Source organism: Peromyscus eremicus, chromosome 1 (assembly GCF_949786415.1).
Source record: "Peromyscus eremicus chromosome 1, PerEre_H2_v1, whole genome shotgun sequence".
Lineage (NCBI taxonomy): Eukaryota > Metazoa > Chordata > Mammalia > Rodentia > Cricetidae > Peromyscus > Peromyscus eremicus.
In genome coordinates, this window is record NC_081416.1 from 166,383,728 (window position 1) to 166,407,310 (window position 23,583).

The 23,583-nt window shown below is 51.6% G+C and overlaps 1 protein-coding gene across 1 annotated transcript; it reads right to left on the reverse strand.

Annotated features, from left to right (window-relative positions):
• Positions 1-5,643: 5,643 nt before the first annotated feature.
• Positions 5,644-23,537, reverse strand: Tgfb1 (transforming growth factor beta 1). The gene is made up of 7 exons (XM_059279838.1): positions 22,320-23,537; positions 18,839-18,999; positions 17,315-17,432; positions 14,614-14,691; positions 14,320-14,467; positions 6,138-6,291; positions 5,644-5,824 (listed from the first exon to the last, which is right to left on the reverse strand). The coding sequence occupies exons 1-7, from the start codon at positions 22,672-22,674 to the stop codon at positions 5,666-5,668; spliced, it is 1,173 nt and encodes a 390-aa protein (XP_059135821.1). The 5' UTR covers positions 22,675-23,537; the 3' UTR covers positions 5,644-5,665.
• Between the last annotated feature and the right edge of the window lie 46 nt (positions 23,538-23,583).

Sequence of the window (23,583 nt, forward strand, 5' to 3'; positions counted from 1 at the left end):
GACAGGCAGAAAGGTGGAGACAGAGGAGGGGGCAGACAGCAAAGGCACACCCTGCTTGAGCAGCCCCCACGGTGGCTGGCGCCTCTGCCTCTGATCTGGGTCCTGGGGATGGGGTGGGCGGAGAGGCTGAGTCAGGGAGGGGAGAGCATCCGGCCTCCACCTCCATGTCTCCTGTCTGGCCTGGCCTGGCCTGGTCTCTAATGCCTACCCCTACCTCTCTGCCTGCCTGCTCCCCGAACCCGGCTCCTTTCTGGAGAGGTCCCTGCCTACCCCACACTGCTCACATTTCCTTCCTCTCCCATCTGTGCCCCCATGTCTCCCATCCTTTTCTCCCTCTGCTCTCGGTCCCTCAAACACACTTCTGTATCCCTCGTCGTTCACCAGGCTCTTAGTTCTTGCTAGTGTCTGTAGCCCCGCCCCCTCTACCCGCCTCCCTGCCGGCCTTCACTCTCACTTTTTCCTGTCCCTCTCCCTGCTGTCTCCTGGTCCATCTCCTTCTCTGTCTGTCTCCCAGACCCTGGGAAATCCAGGGCAGAGTTCCACTGGTGGCCCCTAGGAACCTAAAACAAAGGGTCACCACCTTGTCCCCACCCACGAGAGCTGCTGGCCTGTCTGAGCAGGAGGAAATGTCTGTGCTGTGGCCTGGTCACCCCCCCACCACCACCACCACCAAGGACCTGCTGGGGCCGAGTAAACAGCAGCGGGCAGCCTGGGGATATTTATACTCAGGCTGGGCATAAGGCCAGTGCCCACCACAGCCCCTGCCCTGCCCTGCCCTGCCCGCTGCCACAGCCAGCCCTGAGCCAGCGTGGCACCCGCCAGCAAGGGGACACCGCAGACAGGCTCCACTCAGCACAAAGGCCAACCAGCACTGGTAACACAACAGCCAATGGCCTCACAAGATAGGAAGTTCCCTCCTTTGAAAACACCAGCACACAGTGAAGGCCTCACCCACACCAACCACAATCCTAGTGTTGACACCTCCAAACACTCTCAAAAGTGACCCATACAACTCACATACTGAATTCACCAGCCCATGGGTGGGCACACCAATGCTGACTCCTCATCTGCTCACAGACACCCCCCACCCCCCACTGATGTCAGTCTAAAAGGAGATGCAGGCCTCAGCCCAGCATGGCCTCTCACACAGACACCAAGAGCCATAGTGTGTATCTGCTCACAGACACCCCCCCCCCACAGATGTCAGTCTAAAAGGAGATGCAGGCCTCAGAGCCCAGCATGGCCTCTCACACAGACAACAAGAGCCATAGTGTGTTGGAGACACACCATGGATACAAACTGAACTATGTGTTGGACTATGAACAAAACACTCTAATGCACAAAATGCAGCCCCCTGGGCTGGGGGTATGACTTAGTACAATGCTGCATAAAACCTGTAATTCGAGCACTCTACAAAGAGAAGCAGGAGACCTAAGAGTTCAAGTTCAAAGCCAGCCCGGGCTACATGTAACCCTGAGGCTGAAGATGTGATTAAGTAGTAAAATGACTTCCCCAGCACACTTGAAGTCCTAGTTCCAACTTCAGCATTCTCGATGGGCCAGAGAGATGGCTCAGCAGTTAGAAGCCTTTATACACCTCTTCCCGAGGGTCTAGGTTTGGTTCTCAGCACCCATGTCGGGTAAAGCTCACTATTACCGTGTCAGGCCAGTTCCGGGAGATTCTGATGCCTCTGACCTCCGCTGGAACCAGCACTCACATACACTTACACCCTCCCACACATATAATTAAAAACATTAAACTAACTCTTAAAGCACACACACACAATTACAAATCACCCACCCACAAGAGACACAAACACTGGTGTGCATCAAAAACAGCTCATGTAAGAAACAAAACACAACACCTTTCCCCAAAGAAACCCTTCGCAGACCAGCAAACACGCAGAAAACACCCCGGTTTCAAGTAGAACTGACACTAACTGCAAACATTTACACCCAGAGAACTGTGAAGATGCTGGGGGTGGGGCGCGGAATCAGACTCAAGACGTGTCCCAGATACGCAGCCCACTGGTATACTCTCTCACCAGCAAACAGTGCCAGCAGAGAACCCACAAACAGTATCCCAGCTTGTCCAGCCGAAATATGAAGTGGCAGGCACTCAGCAGAAATGTGGCACTAGCCACAAACACAGAGCTGAACACGTGCTGGAAGCACACACCCCAAACTGACAATGCTGTGCAGGCCAAAAGCCCTCAGGGGGGAGAGGAGAGAGAGGGAGAGGGGGGGGGAGAGGGAGGGGAGAGAGAGAGAGAGAGAGAGAGAGAGAGAGAGAGAGAGAGAGGGAGAAAGGAGGGAGGGGAGGGGGCGGGCAGACAGACACAGAGAGCACATACGCTCTCAACACCTGTAAGGTCACTCTAGGAACAAAACACATTGGTACAGTCTATGCCAGGGAATAGGCTTCAAGGGGAATCTTCTTCCTGTCTCTCTTCCCCTCCCCCTCCCCCTCCCCAGACCCAGCAGGTCCAGGAGGGGGGCAGGAAGGCCTGTGCAGGCCTCCTTGGCTGCTTCCTGCTCTGGAAGCTGGACGGGAAACCTGGGCTCCAGCCGGAACCCAGGCTTCCCCCCCCACAACTTCCCCCATGTCCCTGGTGCCTAAGGGTCGGGACTACTCGGCGACCCTGTGCCCTGTTCTGCCTGAGGTAGATAGATGTTTGTGGGTAGCTGTGTCCCAGCTGTGCTGGGTCAGGCCACCCGTTGAACCCAAGTGTCAGGGCAGCAGGGCAGCACAAGGGCCAGCAGAAGTGCCGAGCCTGCCCTTCCCCTCCCCCAGGCCTGCCAGCAGCCAGGCCTGCCCAGGAGCACCAGGCAGGTGGGCAGAGCACGGGGCACGGCCAGCACTTGTCATGTCCACAAGCAGGCTCCAGGGTAAAGGTCTGTTGTAAGGGCTCGGCAATCCTGGGGGTGTGTCTGGGTGCGTGGGAGCTGCTACGTCTGGGATCCTGGGTGTGACTGTGTCTGGATCTGTGAGGCCACTTGGGACTCCCCAGGCAAGTGGGTGTGTGTGAAGGGTGCCAGACGGTAGCTGTGACCTGCTGGTAGTCTGGCCAGAGTTGTGACGTGTATAAAAGCTCAGTGTGTGTGGTATGAGTGGGTTTGTGATGGGTCACGCAATGACCATGACCCCGTGGAGGATGTTTGTGTAACTGCTGGGGGGAGTCTTGTTTCCAAAAAAGGGCTCTGATGCTGTGATGTGTGTCTGGTGTGTGTGACACTGTGAATCTGTCTGGCATGTGGAGGAACCATGGCCCTGTGGAATGTATTCGTGTGGCAGCCTTTCCTATCAAACTCTCTACTTGTGTCAGGTCCTTGTGGGGCTCCAGGGCTGGGCTGTTTATCGTCTGTGTATGTGTGGTCTGTGATGGCGGCCAGGTGTCACTAGTCCTGAGTGAGAAGTGAATGTGTTTGTGTGGTTGTGGGACACTGTCCGTATTTTGGCTTCTGCTGGAAGTGGTGGGAGTGCTGAGCAGTTCTTGAGGGGCTCCAGGGACTGTTGTGTCTTATGTCTCTCCCTCTTGAGGCCAGGCCTCAGTGTGAGCTGGTGCCGATGACGAATGTCCTCACAGAGTGAGATCGTCCTGCTGCCACGCCAACCCCAACCGGTCCTCGGAGGCTCTCAGACTCAGAATGGGAAGAGGTGGGGAGGCTGGAACCTACTCACCCTGTCTCAGTGCGGTCGGTGGGGTCAGCGGTCAGCTACAGATCAAAGGAACTCTGCCCTCCATCAGCCTCCCTCCCGGACATTCCCTGAGTGAAACCCAAGTCCAGGAGCCCCAGGGCATGAGAAAGGCAGAGGGTAGGGAAGTGAAACTCGGGGGAAAGGAAACTGGATGGAAAAAGAGGAAGCAGGAAAGAATTCACAAACTCACCCCAACAGATGGGAAGGGGTGAAATGGCACAGGGCCCGCTGGGCTCAGGCCACGGGTATTTCTTGCCTAGACAACTCATTTTCCCAAGGTTATGCTCACACCACACACTCCCTCTCCTCTCTTTACTCTCAGTGACTTACCAGAAACTAAGCCCCTGAATTCAATTTCTAAGGTCATCTGGTAATGCTCATGCTCTCGTGTCCCCCAAGTTCTTTTGGGGTTCTTTACTCTTGATATGATCAAGAAAGCAGTTTTAGGTACATGTGCAAACCCTGGGTTCAAATCCCAGCTCTGCCACTCACTAGCTCTAGAGTGGATTTAAAAAATAAGGGCTCCTGTGGGTCAGTACTTCTACATGTAAAGGGCAAACTGCCCCCCCACACACACACCCAAAAAAAGCAAGCTTTTGGAGAGAATGGGAAATGTTGAGTCAAGACTCTCCGTATTATTTAGCTCTGGTTGGCTGTAAACTTGCAGTGATCCTCCTGCCTCTGCCTCCTGCCGAAATCACAGGCATGTATCAACACACCCATCTTGGCAGGCTTGTTCTGAAGGGCCAGGGGTTATTTCTGGGCCTGCGTACATCGATTATGCTGCACCAGCAGTAACATGGCTACAAACATTATGTGGAGGAAGCAGCCAGTGTGGCTGTGGGCGAACAGAACTTATTTACAGAAACAGGTGGTAGGCTGGGGTAGGCTTTGGGCCAACGTCTGCCAAGCCCTGCTCCGTTAGGCCGTGGGAAGAGTGTGGTGAGCCAGGGAGGGCGGCCACACACCTGACATGTAGGAGGGTTGTCACCCCCAGCCTTGTGCTGGCTCAGATCTGACTCAGCCCCTATCTCCCTTCCCTTGCTCTCTTCAGTCACACTGGTCTCTTTCCTCACTGGTTGGTACACCCCAAGGTGGTTGTCACCTGTCACTTCCGGTCTTCCAAGCGTGAACCCCCCCCCCCAAACTTCCTTCGAGTCTCAAATGCCACTTCCTCCCTGTAGCTCTGCCTCTCCCCAACCCCCACCCCAAGCTTTTCAACTCTGCTACATAGTCACCACCACCACCACCACCACCAGCCACTGAATTGTTTTCAGACCCGGTCTGATAGCCCAGGTTGATCTCCAATTCACTATGTAGCCCAGAGTTCCTTTTCCTCCTGCCTTCCCAATGCTGGCATTTACAGCACCACACACCCCACTTTGAACCAGTATTTTGTTGTTGGTTGCTTGACACAGGGTCTGACCATATAGCCCTGGCTAGCCTCAAACCAGGAGATCCCCCTGCCTCTGCCTCCTGAGTGCTGGGAGTCATCACGTGGGCCACCACAACCAGCTGAACCGGTATTTTTAGCTCTTCTTCATCATCATCCCAGACAGCAGCAGGACCCCAGGCTCTCCGGGATTGTCTCAGCCGATGCTCCGAGGTATAAAGCATTGTGAACAGCGCCGAAGGAGCTCGATCCCTGAATCCAAGAGGGGTTTCCACTGGGCGCCAGCAAGCGTTGCCCACTGGAAGCCTGGAGTTTTCAAAGCAGGCTAGGTAAGCAGTACTGGAGACAGCGGCACAAGATGGCACAAGGCGCTGGAGCCTCAGCAAGGAGGGAGACGCAATCCGGCGCCCAATAACACGGAGACCACCAGTCGTCTCTCACCTTTAATGGACACCCTCCCCCAGGTGGGCTTGGGGGTGCAGGTGTCCTTAAATACAGCCCCGGGCGCTGCGGGCGGGGCGGGGGCGGGGGGCGGGGCCGGGCCTGCCGGGAGGGGCGGGGCGGGGCGGGGCCTCAGCTGCACTTGCAGGAGCGCACGATCATGTTGGACAGCTGCTCCACCTTGGGCTTGCGGCCCACGTAGTACACGATGGGCAGCGGCTCTAGCGCCTGTGGAACACAGCACGGTGACGCCGAAGCACCTGGGTTGTGTTGGTTGTAGAGGGCAAGGACCTGCGGGCGGGCCAGGGTCACGACCAGGGTCCACGGGCGCTCCCCACCAGTATCTCTACATTTCTATGTCTCTTGTCTGAGTCTCTCCCCAGCTTCCATCTCTGTCTCCCTATCTCTCCCAGTCTATTTCTATCTCTGTCTCTCCCATCTCTCTCTTCCCACTGCTCTGTCTGTCTCTGTTATCTGTCATCTGTCCTTATCTGTCTCGTCTGCTTCCCTTTCACCCTATCCCGCTGACTCCGCACTGGTCCCACCTCTCTCTCTCCCCACCGCCCCAGCCTTTGCTCCATCCTGTCCCATGAGCCAGACCCACCTTGCTGTACTGTGTGTCCAGGCTCCAAATGTAGGGACAGGGCCCCAGACAGAAGTTAGCATGGTAGCCCTTGGGCTCGTGGATCCACTTCCAGCCCAGGTCCTTCCGAAAGTCAATGTACAGCTGTCGCACACAGCAGTTCTTCTCCGTGGAACTGTGGGCAGGAGGAATGCAGGTTAGGAGCAGGGGCGGCCATGCTGCCCCCTCCAGCCTGTGGGGTGCCCTCAGCTCAGCCTCCCCAAGACTCCTGTGGTAACAGTAACACTGACAGCGACCATCCTGGCCTGCTGGCAAAGCGCATCCCATGGAGCGCAGCACTGAGACTTTAGTAAGTATCTGCAGGGCTCGCAGCAAGCACGGAGAAAGCCCCACGAGCACTCAAGGGGAGGACATAATGAAATCATGTCACATCCGTACATGGAACACAGAAGAGTCATCCCAGGGCCCCACATGTGCTGACATGTCCTGTTAGTACAATCAATGTTTACTGAACCACTACTTTGTGAGGCCCTGTGATGCTGGATGGCACAAACCAAACAGCCTGCTACCTTCGGAGGCCACTTGCTTGTCACATCACTCCTATGTCCTGTTTATAGCCAATGCCTAAGTCATCACCATGAGTCACAGGTGCATCTGGCTTCCCTCAGCATCCTCTCTCGCCCACCTTCACATCAGCCACAAAGGCTTCCTCTCTAGTCCCCAGACACAGTCCTAGCCAGACGTGGGGGACACACACTTGTAATCCCAGCACTTGGGAGATAAAGCAGGATGATGAGAAATTCAAGGTCCTCCTTGGAGACATAGTGAGTTTGAGGTTAGCCTGAGCTACGTGAGGCTGTCTCAAAAAGCCAAAACACAATCGGTCCTACCTCGGCCTTTGCACGTGTTGTTAGCCTGACCTCTTCCCTTACTTATTTCATTTAAGCTTGGCTCAGGGTTAGCAGATAAAGAAGCCTGCCTTGAAACCCTGATAGGCTGGGTGTGGCTCCCCAAACCCACATAAACATGGAAGGAAAGAACAGGTTCCACAAAGTTGTCCTCTGCCCTCTTCGTGTGTGCCACGGGGTGTGTGTGTGTGTGTGTGTGTGTGTGTGTGTGTGTGTGTGTGTGCGCGCGCACACGCACTCGCACTCACATAAAATAATAATGATAGAATATAAATGTTGGGGAATATTATTTTAAGGTGTGTTACTTTTGTCTGTGTTGTATTTGTTTAACTCTGTGAAGCTGTGATACTTTGCTTGTCTAAAACACCCACTGGTCTAATAAAGACTTGAACAGGCAGGAGAAAAGATATGCGGGGCTGGCAGGCCGAGAGAATAAACAGAAGGGGAAATCTGGGAGCAGGACAGATCCAGGAGGAAAGGAGGACGCTAGGGGTCAGCTATACTCAGCCACCCAGCCAGCCACAGAGTAAGAGTAAGATTTACACAAATAAGATTATGGTAAAAGCCCAGAGGCAAAAGGTAGACAGGATAATTTAAGGAAAGCTGGCAAGAAACAAGCCAAGCTAAGGCCAGACATTTATAATTAAGAAAAGCCTCTGTGTGTGATTTCTTTGGGAGTTGGGTGGCAGGCCCCCCAAAAGAGTTAAAGAACAACCAACAACATATAAAAATAAACCCATGCATGGCGGTGTACATGGCGGTAACCCCAGCAGAGAAGCAGAAAGGGTTGGATCTCTGGGAGTTCCAAGCCAGCTATGGCTACATGGTGAAACCCTGCCTCAAAACAAATAAATAAATATATAAAAGCGTGTTTATCCACCTTAGCTCAACTATCTATCACCCAGGGATCTTTAATGCCTGAAAACAGCACCTGGGTGCAGCAGATGCTCAGTAAGTATCAATTACACAAATCAACACAGCCTTCTCTAATGGGCCTTGTGCACTACCACCCAAAGTGTCCACCGAAACAACTGTTAAATTCCATCCTGGGATTTTTTTTTTTTTTTTTTTTTAAACTTTTTTTTTTTTTTAAGATTTTATTTATTTATCATGTATATAGTGAGTGTTCAGCCTGCAGGCCAGAAGAGGGCACCATATCTCATTGTAGATGGTTGTGAGCCACCATGTGGTTGCTGGGAATTGAACTCAGGACCTCTGGAAGAACAGCCAGTGCTCTTAACCTCTGAGCCATCTCTCCAGCCCCCATCCTGGGAATTTAATGCTACAATTATTACAAGGAAATGTGAATCTCTGTAGGTTTTTGATGTTGTTTGTTTGTTTGTTTTGAGATAGGGTTACTCTGTGTATCCCTGGCTGTCCCCTGGCTCTAAAGACCAGGCTGGTCTCGAACTCAGGGATGCGCCTGCCTCTGCCTCCCGAGTGCTGGGATTAAAGGCATGTACCACCACACCTGGCTTTTTCTATATTTTAAAGATTTATGTATTCATTTTTATTTGTGTGTACGTGTGTGCCTACGTAAGTTTTATGTGCACCATGTGTGTGCAGTGCCCAAGGAGGCCAGAAGAAGGTGCCAGGTACTTTGGAACTGGAGTTGTAGATGGTTGTCCTTGTAAGTGACCATGTAGAGTGCTGGGAACTGAACCTGGGTCCTCTGGAAAAACAGCTTAACTGCTGAGCCATCTCTCCAGCCCCAAACTGTCCATATTTGAAGTGGGTCAAAAATCCTGATAATGCCAGGCAGTGGTGGTGCATGCTTTTAATCCCAGCACTCGGGAGGCAGAGGCAGGCTGATCTCTGTGAGTTCGAGGCCAGCCTGGGCTACAGAGTGAGTTCCAGGACAGGCTCCAAAGCTACACAGAGAAACTCTATCTCGAAAAACCAAAAAACTGTAAAAAAAAAAAAAAAAAAAAAAAAATCCTGACAATGTTAGATGCTGGAAGAGGGCTATATTACCTCTGCTGCTTCTATCTACATCTGAAATTTCCACTGTAGCACAGTCTTAATCAGAACAGGAAAATTAAATAGTCTTCTTCCTTCCTTCCTTTCGACAGGGTTTCTCTATGTAGCCCTGGCTGTCCTGGAACTCATTCTAGACCAGGCTGGCCTCAAACTCAGAGATCTGCCTGCTTCTGCCTCCTGAGCGCTGGGATTAAAGGTGTGTGCCACTACCACCGGGCTTCCCAGTATTTCTTTTGTTCATTTGTTTTCCTTTTTTGAGACAGGCTTTCATGTAGCTAAGGCTAGACTCCAAGTCCCTTTGTAGCCAAGGCTGACCCTGAACTCCCAATCCTCCTGCCTCTGCCTCTCAAGTGCTGGGATCACAAATGTGTACTACCACACTTGGCTTCTAATATTCATTTTTCCTGGCCTGGCTTCTAACGTGGCCCCTTTGCCAGATTTATTTTCCTTCTCAGAATATTTCAGCATTATTTTTACTACCGATTATCTGTCTCCCTCTCGCCATGGGAAAGTCTCAGTCTCAGTCTCTCTCTCCCTCTCTCCCTCCCTCCGCTGGGTGTATGATCTGTTAAAATTATGTATTCATTATGTATACAGTGTTCTGCTTACATGTAAACCTTCATGCCAGAAGAGGGCACTAGACTTCATTACAGATGGTTGAGAGCCACCATGTGGGTGCTGGAAATGGAACTCAGAACCTCTGGAAGGGCAGTCAGTGGCTCTTAATCTCTGAGCCATCTCTCCAGCCCCCATATTACTACTGTTTTTTAAAGAGAGACCTTTGTGTAGCCCCAGCTACCCTAGAACTCACTCTGTAGACCAGGCTGGCCTCAAACTCCAGAGATCCACCTGCCTCTGCCTTCTGGTCAGTCTTTCATTTTTTTCAGACTGGGTTTTGTTATGTAGCCCAGGCTAGACTTGAACTCCTGATAATCCTGCCTTAGCCTCCCAAGTGCTGGGATTACAGGCAATTACCACCTCACCCTGCATGATCTCCAAATGAGGGAGGATAGTTAAGACAAAGTTTCATCATGTAGCCTAGGTTTGCTCAGACTTCATGTAGCCCAGGCTGACCAAAAAGAACACTTTAGCATCTGTGTTCATGGCATGAATCAGAATCATGATATAAAGATGCAGGTATAGTATAATTCAAATTCCATTATAAATAAAGAGGCTGGCAGGACATATGTGATAGCTTTCTGGATTTCCTAAATCTCAGCAGTAGCCTGTGGTTATTTTCAGAAACAGAATAAAGTAACTCAAAGAAGGAAAATACAAGTTTACTCTTCATGACACCTCAAAAATAACTCTAAAATGTGGGCAGTGGGAGATGGCTCAGTGGTTAAGCGCACTGGCTGTTACTGCAGAGGACCTGGGTTCAATTACCAGCTCCCACATGGAGGTTCACAACCATCTGTAACTCCAGTTCCAGAGGACCAAGACCCTCTTCTGGTCCCTGTGGGCACCATGAATGCACGCAGTGAACATATATCCATGCAGACAAAACATCCATACATGTAAAATAAAATGATAAAAATAAAATAAATTAAAATTTGGCCAGGCAGGTGGTGGCATTTGCTCTTAATCCCAGCACTCAGGAGGCAGAGGCAAACAGATCTCTGTGAGTTTGAGGCCAGCCTAGTCTACAGAGTGAGTTCCAGGACAGCCAAGGCTACACAGAGAAACCCTGTCTTGGAAAAACAAACAAAACAAAACAAACTCATTAAAATTTGGCACACTAAAAAAGAACATGAGCTGGGCAGATATGGCTTTGCACACCTGTAATTCCAGCAATAAGCAAGCAGAAATGAGAATGCTTCAAGTCTGAAGCCATCCATGGTCTATTCAGGAAGATTCGAGCTAGACAGGGTTACATCAGGATACCTTGTTTCAAACAACGAAAAGTAAAGCATCCAAGGATATACGTAGGTATATCACAGGGAGAAATTCTGGAAGAAGACACAACAGGACAATGTGGCTGCAAGGGGAGTGATCATGAGCAACCCCCAGGACAAGAGCCACAGAATTCCCAACTCTTGACACTGAGGTCCCTATGGACTCAACCTGCTCATTCCCGCTGAACCATAGGTGCTGGGCTGAAGAACAACAGCTCTCCGGGTGACCATGACATACCAGGGCTTCCTGGGAGGTAGTCCTAGGTGTGGCCCAGTCGCACAATGACTTTCTCAAGCCTCCTTTGCCAGTCTGGAGACTGTTACAATACAAACTGAATACCTGACGAGAAGAAGCATTTCAGATTGTACAACTTTTGGGGATACGGGGATGTTTACATAGCCTTTATCAAAGGTTAAGTACCGCTCACCATTTATTTTATTTTTATTATACTCGTATTTTATGAGACAGGCTCTCTCTGCGTAGTGTCCTGAAACTTGCTGTGCAGACCAGGCTGGCCTCAAACTCAAATGGAGATCTGCCTGTCTCTGCCTGCTGAGTGCTGGGATTAGAGACGTTTGCCATCAAACCTGGCTATTTAAAAACATTTTTATGTGTACGAGTGTTTTCCTGCACAGATGTGTGTGTACTCTGTATGTGCGGTGCCCACAGAAGCCAGAAAAAGGAATCAGATTCCCTGGAACTGAAGCTATGGATTGTTATGAGCCACCACGTGGGTGCTGGGAACTGAATCTGGGTCCTCTGCAAGAGCAGTCCATGCTCTTAACCGCTGAGCCAGCTCTCCAGGCACCCTACCCTTTTCTTGATGCAGGGTCTAATAATGCAGTCCAGGTTGCCTCAAGCACACTATATATAACTTGCTTCTCTGCCTCTACTACCCCAGTGCTGGGATTATGGCTGTGTCCACCATGGCCAGCTAAATATTGGACTTCTGAATTATGGATTTTTTGTTTTTCATCTTGTTTTTTGAGACAGGGTTTCTCTATGTAACAGCCCTGGCTGTCCTGGAACTCACTCTGTAGACCAGGCTGGCCTTGAACTCACAGAGATCCGCCTGCCTCTGCCTCCCAAGTGCTGGGATTAAAGTCATGCGCCATCACTGCCCAACTGAATTTGGATTCTTAACTAGTTCACATCCTCACAATTGTGTCAACAGTTGCCAACTTGTGGCTAATTGCATTTTACCTACTTCCTATATTCTTTTCATTTGTTTATTTGGCTTTTGTAGAAAAGTTCACTTTCTCTAAGAAAGTGAAGAATATTTTAAAAATGTAAACGTGAGCCAAAAGTATAAATCAATATGCTCAGTGACTCTAGCCCCTGCTAGAATTCCCTAGTGAGGGGCTGGGGATGTGGCTCAGTGGTAGAGCCCCTGCCTAGAATCCCCCAGTGAGGGGCTGGGGTGTAGGAGACTGCTTCTCTACCATGTGTAAGGTGCTGGGTTCCCTCCTCAGAATCACAAAAGCAGCAACAACAACAATAAAATCCTAGGTAAGAATTTAGTAGCAACTTACTAAAAATCAAATACTGCTCAAAGTTCATAGTTCCCAAAATACTCCATATATGTCTCTTTTCCCTTTCTTTCTTTTTCTCCCCTCTGTTCTCTTCCTACCTCTCTTTCCCTCTCTTCCAGTGCTGTTGACTATATATCCCCCTCCCTCTCTGTACTGTATTTGTTGAAGAAACTGACAAGGTTTCCCACCATCTGTATTCTGCTAGGTACCTGTATCCCCACCACCTGTGGTGCTGCTTGGTATTGTTTGTCTGTCCCTGTTTCAGGGAAACACAGTAGTTGGCAGCTACAGTCCCCATCAGATCATGGTCGCTCTATTTGACAAACCTTCCCAAGTGGCACCGTGCTCTTCCATGCATAATCTTGGTTGTCACAGCTGGGGGCATGGCTCCGGGAGTCAAGTGTTTGCTATGCAAGCATGAACTTGAGTCTGGATTTCCAGAACCCACATATACATACATCAGGCACAGCCAAAACAGAGAGAGATTTTCATGTTTCCCTAGGTTTGCTCTCCGGTGTGGGGGAACAGAGCTTGCGGAGCTACCTGTACTCTTATTCATCTGCCAAAACCTGGATCTGTTCCTATGTGAAGATTGATAGCAAAAGGTGGTGACGGTGCCAAGGAGGAAGACTGAGTCCGGCCAAGGGCTGACTCGGAGTAGCACACTCTATGCAGACTGAAGAAGAGAAGGGGCAGGTTGGCTTACTGCTCTCATCTCTCAACACTCGAACCCTGGATTTCAAACCTTCTAAGATCTAGCATTTCAACTTTCTCGCATCAGGAGTGGCTTGGTATGAGTTCACCATTCTGGAACCGAGCAGCTGTACACACCTATAATCCCAGGCCAGAGAGTTCAAGCCAGCCTGAGCTAAAGAAGTGAGTTTGAGGCCAGCCTGGAATACACAGCAAAGCCCTGTCTGAAACAAAAACAGAGCAAAGCAGGGCTACAAAATGGCTTGGTGGGGAAAGGCACTTGCTGCCAATCCTCATCACCCGAGTTCTACTTCTGGGACCTCATGGTGGAAGGAGAGAACTGACTCCCAAAGACTGTCCGCTGACTGTCATGTGACACGGATGCCCCTACACACACACACACACACACACACACACACACACACACACACACGCTCACAAATATAATTTAAAAACAACAAACTAAAAGAGTCTGCCATTCTGTCAGCAATCTGGACACTCCAGAAGCCCCACTTTCTGACTCTAGATGATCTCAGCTCCTTAGAGTCTGTTATTTCAATGCTGTATTCCAACACTCCAACCTCTAAGCCTACATCTCAGGAAGTCTCACCTCCTAACTTCCTCAGGTGGCCACATTATAAGATCAAGTGCACTGACCAAGAGACTCACATTCTGGCTTTCTCCATCTCCAGCCTTGGTGCTAACATCCCCATACCAGATCCCGCCATTCTGAGCCCAGTATTCACCCCACTCTGCATCAGCCAGCAGACCACAGTCTGCCAAGAGTGCGGGAACCTAACGCAGACCATTTTCTGATTCTGAACCCAAATGCTAGGATGCCAACAGTCCTGCTTTCCTGAAGTCAACACCCAATTGCTCACATTAAATCCTTCTTTCATTTAGAATTCCAATATGGCAGAAATCCAGCTATCCAGAACTTAAAATCCAACAAGCTGACCTTCCAACACAGACTTCTAACTCTTGTGCCAACCTTCCTGAATTCTCTGATCCCAACCCTCCTGCAAGGAAACACCTCATTATTCTAGGACTCCCAGCTGCCCACAGAATCAGGAACTCATCCCCAAGCCCTCCAGGCTAAGAGTACTAAGTAGGCATCAGTGGTGGCACACCAGTCCACAGACTGCAGTCAAGCCCCAGGCTTGCACAGCCTCAGTGGAAGGCAGAGAAGTTCACCTGAAGCAGTAGTTGGTATCCAGGGCTCTGCGGTTCCTTGAGCTGTGCAGGTGCTGGGCCCTCTCCAGTGGGGTGGCCATGAGGAGCAGGAAGGGTCGGTTCATGTCATGAATGGTGCCCAGGTCACCTCGACGTTTGGGACTGATCCCTGTTTGGGTTTGGATGTTGGGGTGAAAGACATACACACACTTAGAGGAATGTGTGGGTGAACAAGGAGCAAATGAGATTTCAACATGCATGCACAGGCACAGAGACCAGAGCAGGCATCGGACTGGCCCCGGGAAGCTGGCTCACCGTTGATTTCCACGTGGAGTACGTTATCTTTGCTGTCACAAGAGCAGTGAGCGCTGAAGCGAAAGCCCTGTATTCCGTCTGTGGGAGAGGGAAGGAGTCTGAGGTTATGACTCATCCGGCTTGAGGGAGGAGGAGGCCGGAAGCTGCCAACCCCAGGGGCTCCTTCCTGTGTCGCCCCACACTTCACTCTTGCTCCTATTCTTTGAGCTGCTGGCCCCTTCTCTCCCTTCTTCAGGGCTCAGCTCAAGCATCAATCCCTCCCTCGGAGAGGCTCTGAAAGAGACACATGCCTCTCACACTGTGACATCCCTTCACTTTCTCCATCGCAGGCAGGGGCTCTGACATTTCTGCTTGACTATTTACGTCTTTCACTGTTCTCAGAACATGCATGGGAGAGATCCAGTCCCTGCCTTCTTTCATTTTTAAAAAATCACACACACACACACACACACACACACACACATACACATATATAAATGCCTATTTTATATATATGTGATATATATATGGAGATACAGAATAATTATATAAGGTGTGTTTGTGTGTGTGGTTACAGCTCGGTGTTGGGTGTCTTCCTCAATTGCTTTCCCCCTTATTGTCTTGAGACAGCTCTGAACTTGAGGTGGCTCCTTTGGCGAGGCTAGCTGGCCACAGAGCTGTGTGTACGCCTGTCTCCACACATACACTCAACCCCCAACAATGCTGGGGTTACGGGTATATGCTATGTCTGGGTTTTCACATGGGTGCTGGGGATTAGAATTTAGGTTCTCATTCTTACAATGAGAAAGCTCTTGCCCACTGAACCAGCTCTCTTTTTCTTTTGAGAAAGGGTCTCATGTAGCTCAGGCTGGCCTCAAATTCTCAAACTCACTATGTGTCTAAGAATGTCCTTGAACTCCTGATCCTCTTGACTCTGCCTCCCAAGTGCAGGGTTTGGTAGGCTTGTGTACCACCACGCATGTTGTCTTGGGCCCGTTTTCTTTGTGCCTTGTAAAACCTGATCCCTCAGTCATAAAAATAAACACTCCCCCTGGGATCCAGGTGCCAAGGGCCAGAAGCAGTGTTGGTACAGTGGTGAGTTGAGACCTAACGCAGGTGCCAGGCCCTGATCTAAACTCTGTGTAAGGTCCTTTCATCTTCAAACACCTCAATTTTATAGGCCAGGAAATGAAAGCACACAAAAAGGAAGTGACTTGGCCAAGGCCACATAGGGGGCCATAGGCAAAGGCACGGTGTAAACATAAGCCGATTTCTACCCTGCACTGGTAGACTTTTTTTTTTTTTTTTAATAATAAATTGCTCATTTGGCCAATTTTATTTATTTGTTGTGGGGAGCGCACATGCACCAGGATGTGTGTGGAGGTCAGAGGTTAACTAGTAGGAGTTTGTCCTCTCCTTCTACCATATGGGTCCTGGGGATGGAACTCAGGCCGTTAAGCTTGGCAGCATGCACCTTTACCTGCTGAGCCATCTTACTAGCCCAAGGGAGATGTTTCCTTTTTTTCTTTTTTCCCTGAATCAGGGTTTCTCTGTGTAGCTCTGGCTGTCCTGGAACTCATTCTGTAGACCAAGCTGACCTTGAACTCAGAGATCTATCTGTCCCTGCCTTCCGAGCACTGGGACTAAAGGCGTGCACCACCACCACCTGGCTATGGGAGATGTTTCTTGAGTGGACACATGATACTTTTAAGCTCCTACTGTATACCAGGCCTTGCACTGGATGCTTCAGACTCAACATCAATGGAGAGAGAAGAGATCCTTCTAGGCCTCTGTCCAATAGTTTTCATCATTCTTCCTGGTGTCAGCCTACTCAATCCCATCATCCCTCTGGCTAAACCACACATCCCATGAGTCTCTCCACACTCATGCTCATCCAGGAAGTCCTCCCAGATCCTAAGCTGCCCTGGGTTTTTACAGCACCTTGGGTTTCCCTCATCTACGCCCTGCCTGCTCTGTGTAGGTAGGTCTCCCTTCTGGGCCATTACTAACTGCTAGGGCTTTGGTAAGACCTTACTGATGTCTGGAGAGACCTCGTGGGCCTTGTGAGGCCAGGACCCAGGTTATGACTGTGTCCTTCTCAGCCTCCAGCACAAGACCACACACAACCGAAACCTGTGGCATTTACTGAATGAATCTAAGGACGAGAGAAGACGGCAGATCCAAGTACTTCGGACAGAGACAGGGAAAGACTATTTCCTCCTTGACAGACAGACATGTTAGGATCTCCCTGGCTGCAGAGCCTTGATACAGGGCACTCTTGTATCTCCTTTTCCTGGTTGCTTCTACCCACCACACAGATATTACCTCAGATGCCCCCTCCTCCAGGAAGCCCTCCTTGAATGCAGATTGAATACAGACAGTCAGGCACCTCCTGAGTGCTCAACTCTAGCCCTATCCACTCTGAGTCATCACTACCTAGCCGGAAGCCGGTTCGTCCTTCAATTATCCAAAGGACCATGAGGTCTACTGAGGGCAAGGATAGGAGCTGTTTGGGAACCGCTGCATCCCTAGCATCACCTGGCAGAGTTCAGGGAATCACAATCAATCACCGATTGATCCATCGGTGAGAACTGTGGAGTACTTCCTGACATTATCAGGTTTGTGTGATGAGGGCATGAGGGGATGCTTGGCATCACCGGTGATGCCAAGACAAGCAATAGGGCTGACCCCACTGGAGGTGGGCACAGACAAGCAATCTCACCTCCTTGGTTCAGCCACTGCCGTACGACTGCGGTGACGTCAAAAGACAACCACTCAGGCGTATCGGTGGGGGTCAGCAGCCTGTTACCAAGGTAACGCCAGGAATTGTTGCTGTATTTCTGAATGGAAACAAACAAAGCAAAGAGGAGTGGGTAGCTGCCATCATGCCCCCAGATACCCTGATTGCAACCCTGTGCTGCCTGTCCCCACAAGGTGGCTTCCAGATAATGCCCAGACAGACACTGGCTTTGAACATGTCACACTAGGAGCCCTGCAGACTCCACCCTCACACATAGCCCCCAAGAGCAGAAAGGGAGAAAAACAACCCAGGCTGGGGTCAAGACACCATGAGGCACCTTAGCCTGTACCCCAGCCTGAGAGCCATGGGTACATCTCTCCCTTTCTGAGCCTCAGTTTCTTCCACGGTGGAATGATCAGCCATGGCATCTGGGATGGCCCACAATGCACATGGTTGTTGGTCATATTACTGAGCAGACGGTTCAGCAGTTTTTGACATCCTGTCTTTGGGAGAGTGGTAATTTTCTCATTTATTTGCTTACAGTTTATTACTTTATTTATAATTATTATTGTGCATTTACAGAACAGTCTTCCCAAAAATGGATTTCTTTTTTTTTTAAAGGTGTGTGCCACCATCACTCAGCCTTACTTCAGATTCTTTTTTTTTTAAGATTTATTTATTTATTTATTTATTATGTATACAGTGTTCTATTTGCATGTGTCCTTGCAGGCCAGAAGAGGGCACCAGATCTCATTACAGGTGGTTGTGAGCCACCATGTGGTTGCTGGGAATTGAACTCAGGACCTCTGGAAGAACAGCCAGTGCTCTTAACCACTGAGCCATCTCTCCAGCCCTGGATTTCTTTTTTTAAGGCCTGGTCTCTCTATGTAGCCCTAGCTGTTCTGGAGCTAACTATGTAGACCAGGCTGGCCTCCAACTCACAGAGATCCTCCTGCCTCTGTCTCCTGAATGCTGGGATTAAAAGTGTGAGCCACCACACTCAGGCTTAAAAATTGATTTTTGGCCAGGCAGTGGTGGCATACACCTTTAATCTCAGCACTAGGAGAGGAAGAGCCACACCCCCAGGCCCTCACTGGGGGATTCTAGGCAGGGGCTCTACCACTGAACCACACCCCCAGCCCCTCACTGGGGGATTCTAGGCAGGGGCTCTACCACTAAGCCACACCCCCATGCCCTCACTGGGGGATTCTAGGCAGGGGCTCTACCTCTGAGCCCCACCTCCAGCCCTTCATAGAGGGATTCTAGGCAAGTATATACAAACACAGATATCCATCTCCTGGCTCTTTCTGCATTTTTAGAGTTCAGCCCCCCAAATTCAGCTAATAAGATGTAGTCTAAGAGTTTCAAAAAAACCCTAGGACTCAACATTCTGTCTTCTGTCCTCTAGGACTGGCTATGTAGACTCTGTAACCTTCAAAACTGGGCCACCTGGCCACACCTCTGCACTGATGGCCTGTGTGCTACCTCTCAGGCTCAAACCCTCACCTGGTAGAGTTCCACGTGTTGTTCCACACTTGACTTGAATCTCTGCAGACGCAGCTCTGCCCGGGACAGCAAGGGGGGTTCAGGCACTGCTTCCCGAATGTCTGATGTATTGAAGAACATATATACACTGTGTGGGATGTCTTTGGTTTTATCATAGATTGCTAGGTGGGGAAGAGCAGAATGAGAAGGCATCAGGTGTGTGACAAGGATGGGAGGAACAGGGGCACCCCACTTCTGAGCCCATGAGCCCTGATCCTGAGAGCCCCAGGTCCACAGTTCACTTGATACTTTTTTTTTTTTAACTTTAAATTGTATTTTGTGTATACTGGTGTTCGGGCTGTGTGTGTATACAACATGCATACTTGGTGCCTGTGGAGGACAGAAGAGTAGCCAGTGCTCTTCCCTGCTGAGCCATCTCTCCAGCCAGCACTGATTTTTCCAGCTGGCTGACCTCAGGGGAGGGTTTCTCCTTGTCTGGGTGTGCTTCATCTCTGCTAAGTCTGACCCATCCCATGAGGCATCACCTGTCAAGTTCCCTTCAAGCATACAGCTGCCAAGGCCCGCCCACCTGGGCTCCACGAGACCAAGTCTCAAACCAAACAAAACAAAGTTGTAGAGTAAGGGACACAGGCACAATGTGGGAGCTCAAGAAAGTCTCCTTGTCGCTTCTCAGCCTCACGGCCTCGGGTGCTCCTGCACTGCACCACACCCACAGCTCAACTAGCAGGTTCCTGGCAACAGCTCATCAGCTGAAACACACCTCCAGCCCCTTTGTGGTGGACCCTAGGTTAGTGCTCTATCGCTGGGCCAGGCTCCCATCAATCTTTGGAAAAACAGTGGTACCGTTAAGTTCTGACCCCCAACCCAGGCTGTTGTAAGTGAAGCACTGTGTAACCTGTGGTGGGCAAATTCCTCTCTTTAAGACACCACCCAATTCCAGGATTACGGGAGCAGTCAAGACACAGGACAAAGCTAAAGATGTAATACACACATCAATACTCTAAAGTATGCTAGCCGGTGCAAGTCTACAACCAGCTCTTAGGAAGCTGAGTCAGGAAGATCTTCAGGGGTATGTTAGCCTATGTGTATCTGTTGAGACCATATTTTTGGGTTTTTTTTTTCTGTTTATTTTTTTAAAAGGATGTGAGGGGAATACAGTGCATTCACTGTAAAATTCACTGTAAAAACATCACTTAAAACACTTTACGAAGATGAAGATATTGACACTTCACAACATGGGAAGATGCAAGCCACTGGCTCCAGGGACTGATCGTTTACTATGTTTTGTTTCTGGAGACAGGATCTCAAACTCATAATGTATCCAAGGATGGTCTTGAAGTAATCCTTTTGCCTCTACCCCTGGGGTGCTGGGATTACACTCACGGACCACTATGCTTGGCAGACTCTAGTCTTAATCCCTAACCTCTGCTACTTCCTGGCCAGTGTGATGTTACTATTATCGGTGTCATAAGTTACTTCCGCCTTTAGCCCAGTTCCAGGCCAGTTAGCCGTGAAGTGTATTTCTAGGTAAGAATGAATGATGGAGGTCCATTCACTGGAGGGCTTCCTAAGCTAGAGGATGTTTGGGTTGGGGGTGGGTGGTGAAGGGGTAAGATCCTGAATTCCTGTATCAACTACTACTACTACGGCAACTGCATTTGGCTTCCTGCAGTGGAGATGAGATGATGATGTGCCAGACAGTGATGAAGGAAAGACAGAGGACACCTCTTCCCCGTGCCTCCTTTTTTTCTACGGGCCCTAATCTTGGTCCAGTTACTCAGCAAACCTCAAAAGAAGGGGAAAGAACCTATCTGGGGGTAACAGATAGGGGAGAGCTAGGAGGGCAGGAAGGATTATGGGTGCCACAGAGGGAGGTGGAGTGACAAAGAGATGAGTACGTATGTGGGAGAGGAGACACGGAAATGGGGGAGGCACATGCCGGAAGAGATAATGCATTTGAGAAGAAATACAGTCTGAGGGGAGAGGAAAGGACTTTCTCCATCGAAAAGGTCACATTAAGTAGTGCCCAGGGAGGGGTGTCATTAGGTCGTAGCCACAGCTGGGTACAGCAATGTGCAACCTGGAGGGCTACTGCTCCCTAAAGCTCCCGGGTCACGCAAAGTGCCTGGGTTCGTGGGTGCCGACAGGGCGGGGCCGTGAGTATCCCCGCCCACTGCTGGAGTGAGGAGGGCGGGAGACTAACAGCCTAGGGAGGGCGGGATCCGGACCTGCCTCGTCTCGCCCCAGGCTCCAAGCGATCCCCCCCCCTCCCCCGCCGCCTCCCCACCTCCCGGGCACGGGAAGGAAAGGGAAGGGAGGAGGGCGAGGCGGCCGGACGCTGGGTTTTCCCCAGCCTCTCCTAGGAGGAACTGGGACTCAGAAGGTACAGCCTGCCAGTGTTCAACTCTGTGGGGTCCTCTTACCCCCTTAGGAAGCGCAGGCTCCTCCCCACGCGCGTGGCACCCACGTGGGGCTTTCTCACCCTTACTGACTCGGTTTTCTCATTTGGGTTTTGCAGACTCTTCCCCCCCCACAACCCCTAGCCGCTCCCCTAGGGCTCGATTCCTAGGGCTTAGCCACTCCCTTCCACGCCCAGGCGAGGGGCGCTCACCACTCACGCCCGGATGGCACGGTATCCCTGCTCCACCCGCCCGCCTGCCCCGCGGGGCCATCTTCCCACGCCAGTCTCCCCACTTTTTATGACTCCTTTCCAATGAACCCAGTATTGTAGATTTCTTGGGGACTCGCTCACTTCCTCCACTGGGCTTCGCCTGCCCGCTCGCGCGCTCTTTTACGTCCCTTAGCAAAACACCCGTGACACCACCGGGCTCGTTTTCCGCACCACCTCCGCTCCTCTCCCATTAGCCTTCCCTCAACAACTTCACTTCCCTTTTTCAATTAATTTATCACTTGCAACCCCACGGTGACTCCACAGATCTCCCTATCCAACATGAGCCTGGCGCGTTCTGGAAGTGAGTCCACTTGAGAGTTTATCTGGCAGTTCTAGGGTCCTCATCCCCTACTTTTTCTGTCCTTGAATCTCTTCTATCTCACGACCCGATCTAGCGTCGGCTTTGCACGCTGCCTCTCCTTTCCCAAATGCTGGGTTCCTTCCATTCTCCTGAGCCGGGCTCTACCTTTCTAAAAGGGATCCCAACGAGCCCTGCAGTTTTAAGCACCGTAAGGGTAATTTAAAAACGACAAAACCTGACAAAAGCTCTTCTAAAGGGGACTCTCGCCACGATCTTGCCGCCCTATAGAAGAGGTCCACTTTCGCTCACTGTCTCTTCCTTCCCAAGACCGGACACCTGTGGTAGGGACTAAGCGCTATCCAATTTGGGACACACACACCGTTCCCCGCGCCCCCAGGGGTCTCCTTCCTCCAGCCAGTTTCCTCTGCCGGTAATTTCCTCCCAATGACCCCTGCACTCCGGCGCCCCCTGCGGGCTCCCTCCCGGCTCCCCGGCCCCTCCGAGCTCACCGTTGTTGCGGTCCACCATTAGCACGCGGGTGACCTCTTTGGCGTAGTAGTCCGCCTCGGGTTCGGGCTCCGGGTCCGCGCTCTCGCCTGCTACCCGGTCGCGGGTGCTGTTGTACAAAGCGAGCACGGCCTCGGGCAGCGGGCCGGGCGGCACCTCCCCCTGGCTCGGGGGACTGGCGAGCCGTAGTTTGGACAGGATCTGGCCACGGATGGCTTCGATGCGCTTCCGCTTCACCAGCTCCATGTCGATGGTTTTGCAGGTGGAGAGTCCCTCGGCTGGCCTCCCGGGCGTCAGCACTAGAAGCCACGGGAGCGGGAGCAGAAGCGGCAGTAGCCGCAGCCCCGAGGGCGGCATGGGGGAGGCGGCGCCCCGCGGCAATGCGGAGAGCGCAAACCCCGGGCAAAGGTGGGATGCGGAGGCCCCGCCCCTGCAGGGCTGTGGTGGTGTGGGGGGGGGTGGTCTCCCAAGGAAAGGTAGAAGAGAGTCCTGAATAATTTGAGGTTGAGGGAGAAAGCAGCAGGAGTCGCGGTGAGGCTCTGACACAGGGTGTCTCAGTATGCCACCGAGGGGAAAAAATCGAGATGAGCGCTCTCTGGGACCAAAAAGTGGGTGTTTTTAAATAGGGGAGCTACTGCCAGCAGGTCTGAGAGAGATCGGCCTCCGGGTGAGAGAGGGTCCTGGGATGCGGGGGACTCAGGAGGCAGGCTTGGGGGGGGGGGAGGGCGGCGTGCAAGGGGTGCGCCCAGCTTTGGGGTGAAGTCTTCGCGGGAGGCGGGGCTTGCGGCTCCTGAGGGCTGGTCCGGAATGGGGGCGTCTGAGGAACGCCGTGTAGCAAGCAAACGTCCACGACGGTGGGCAGGACGGTCTGGAGTTCCTAGGTCCTGCCTCTTTGCGGGACAGCACGGTCCCCGCGTCTCCGGCTCGCAGTAGCAGCGGAAAAGTCTCAAAACTTTTTTTCCTCTTCTCTCAACCAGCTCGTCCCTCCTCCCACCCCTCTTCCCCCTCCTCCCCGCAGTGGCGGCGGCGGCGGCTCGACTCAGATTCTGGGGCCTCTTGGACGGCTCCTCTCCTGCTCCTTTGCCGGCTCGGGCGGAGGCCGGCTCCGCGGACGGCTCAGAGCCGGGGGTGCCCCGAAGGGGCGTCCCCCCTGCCCCGGCCGGGGGCCTGACTGTCTGGAGGATCCGCGGCGGGAGGAGGAGGGGGACGGCCTGGGGCGCGAAGGGCGGCGGCGGGGACCGGCTGGGGCGGCGGGGGTTTTGAAGC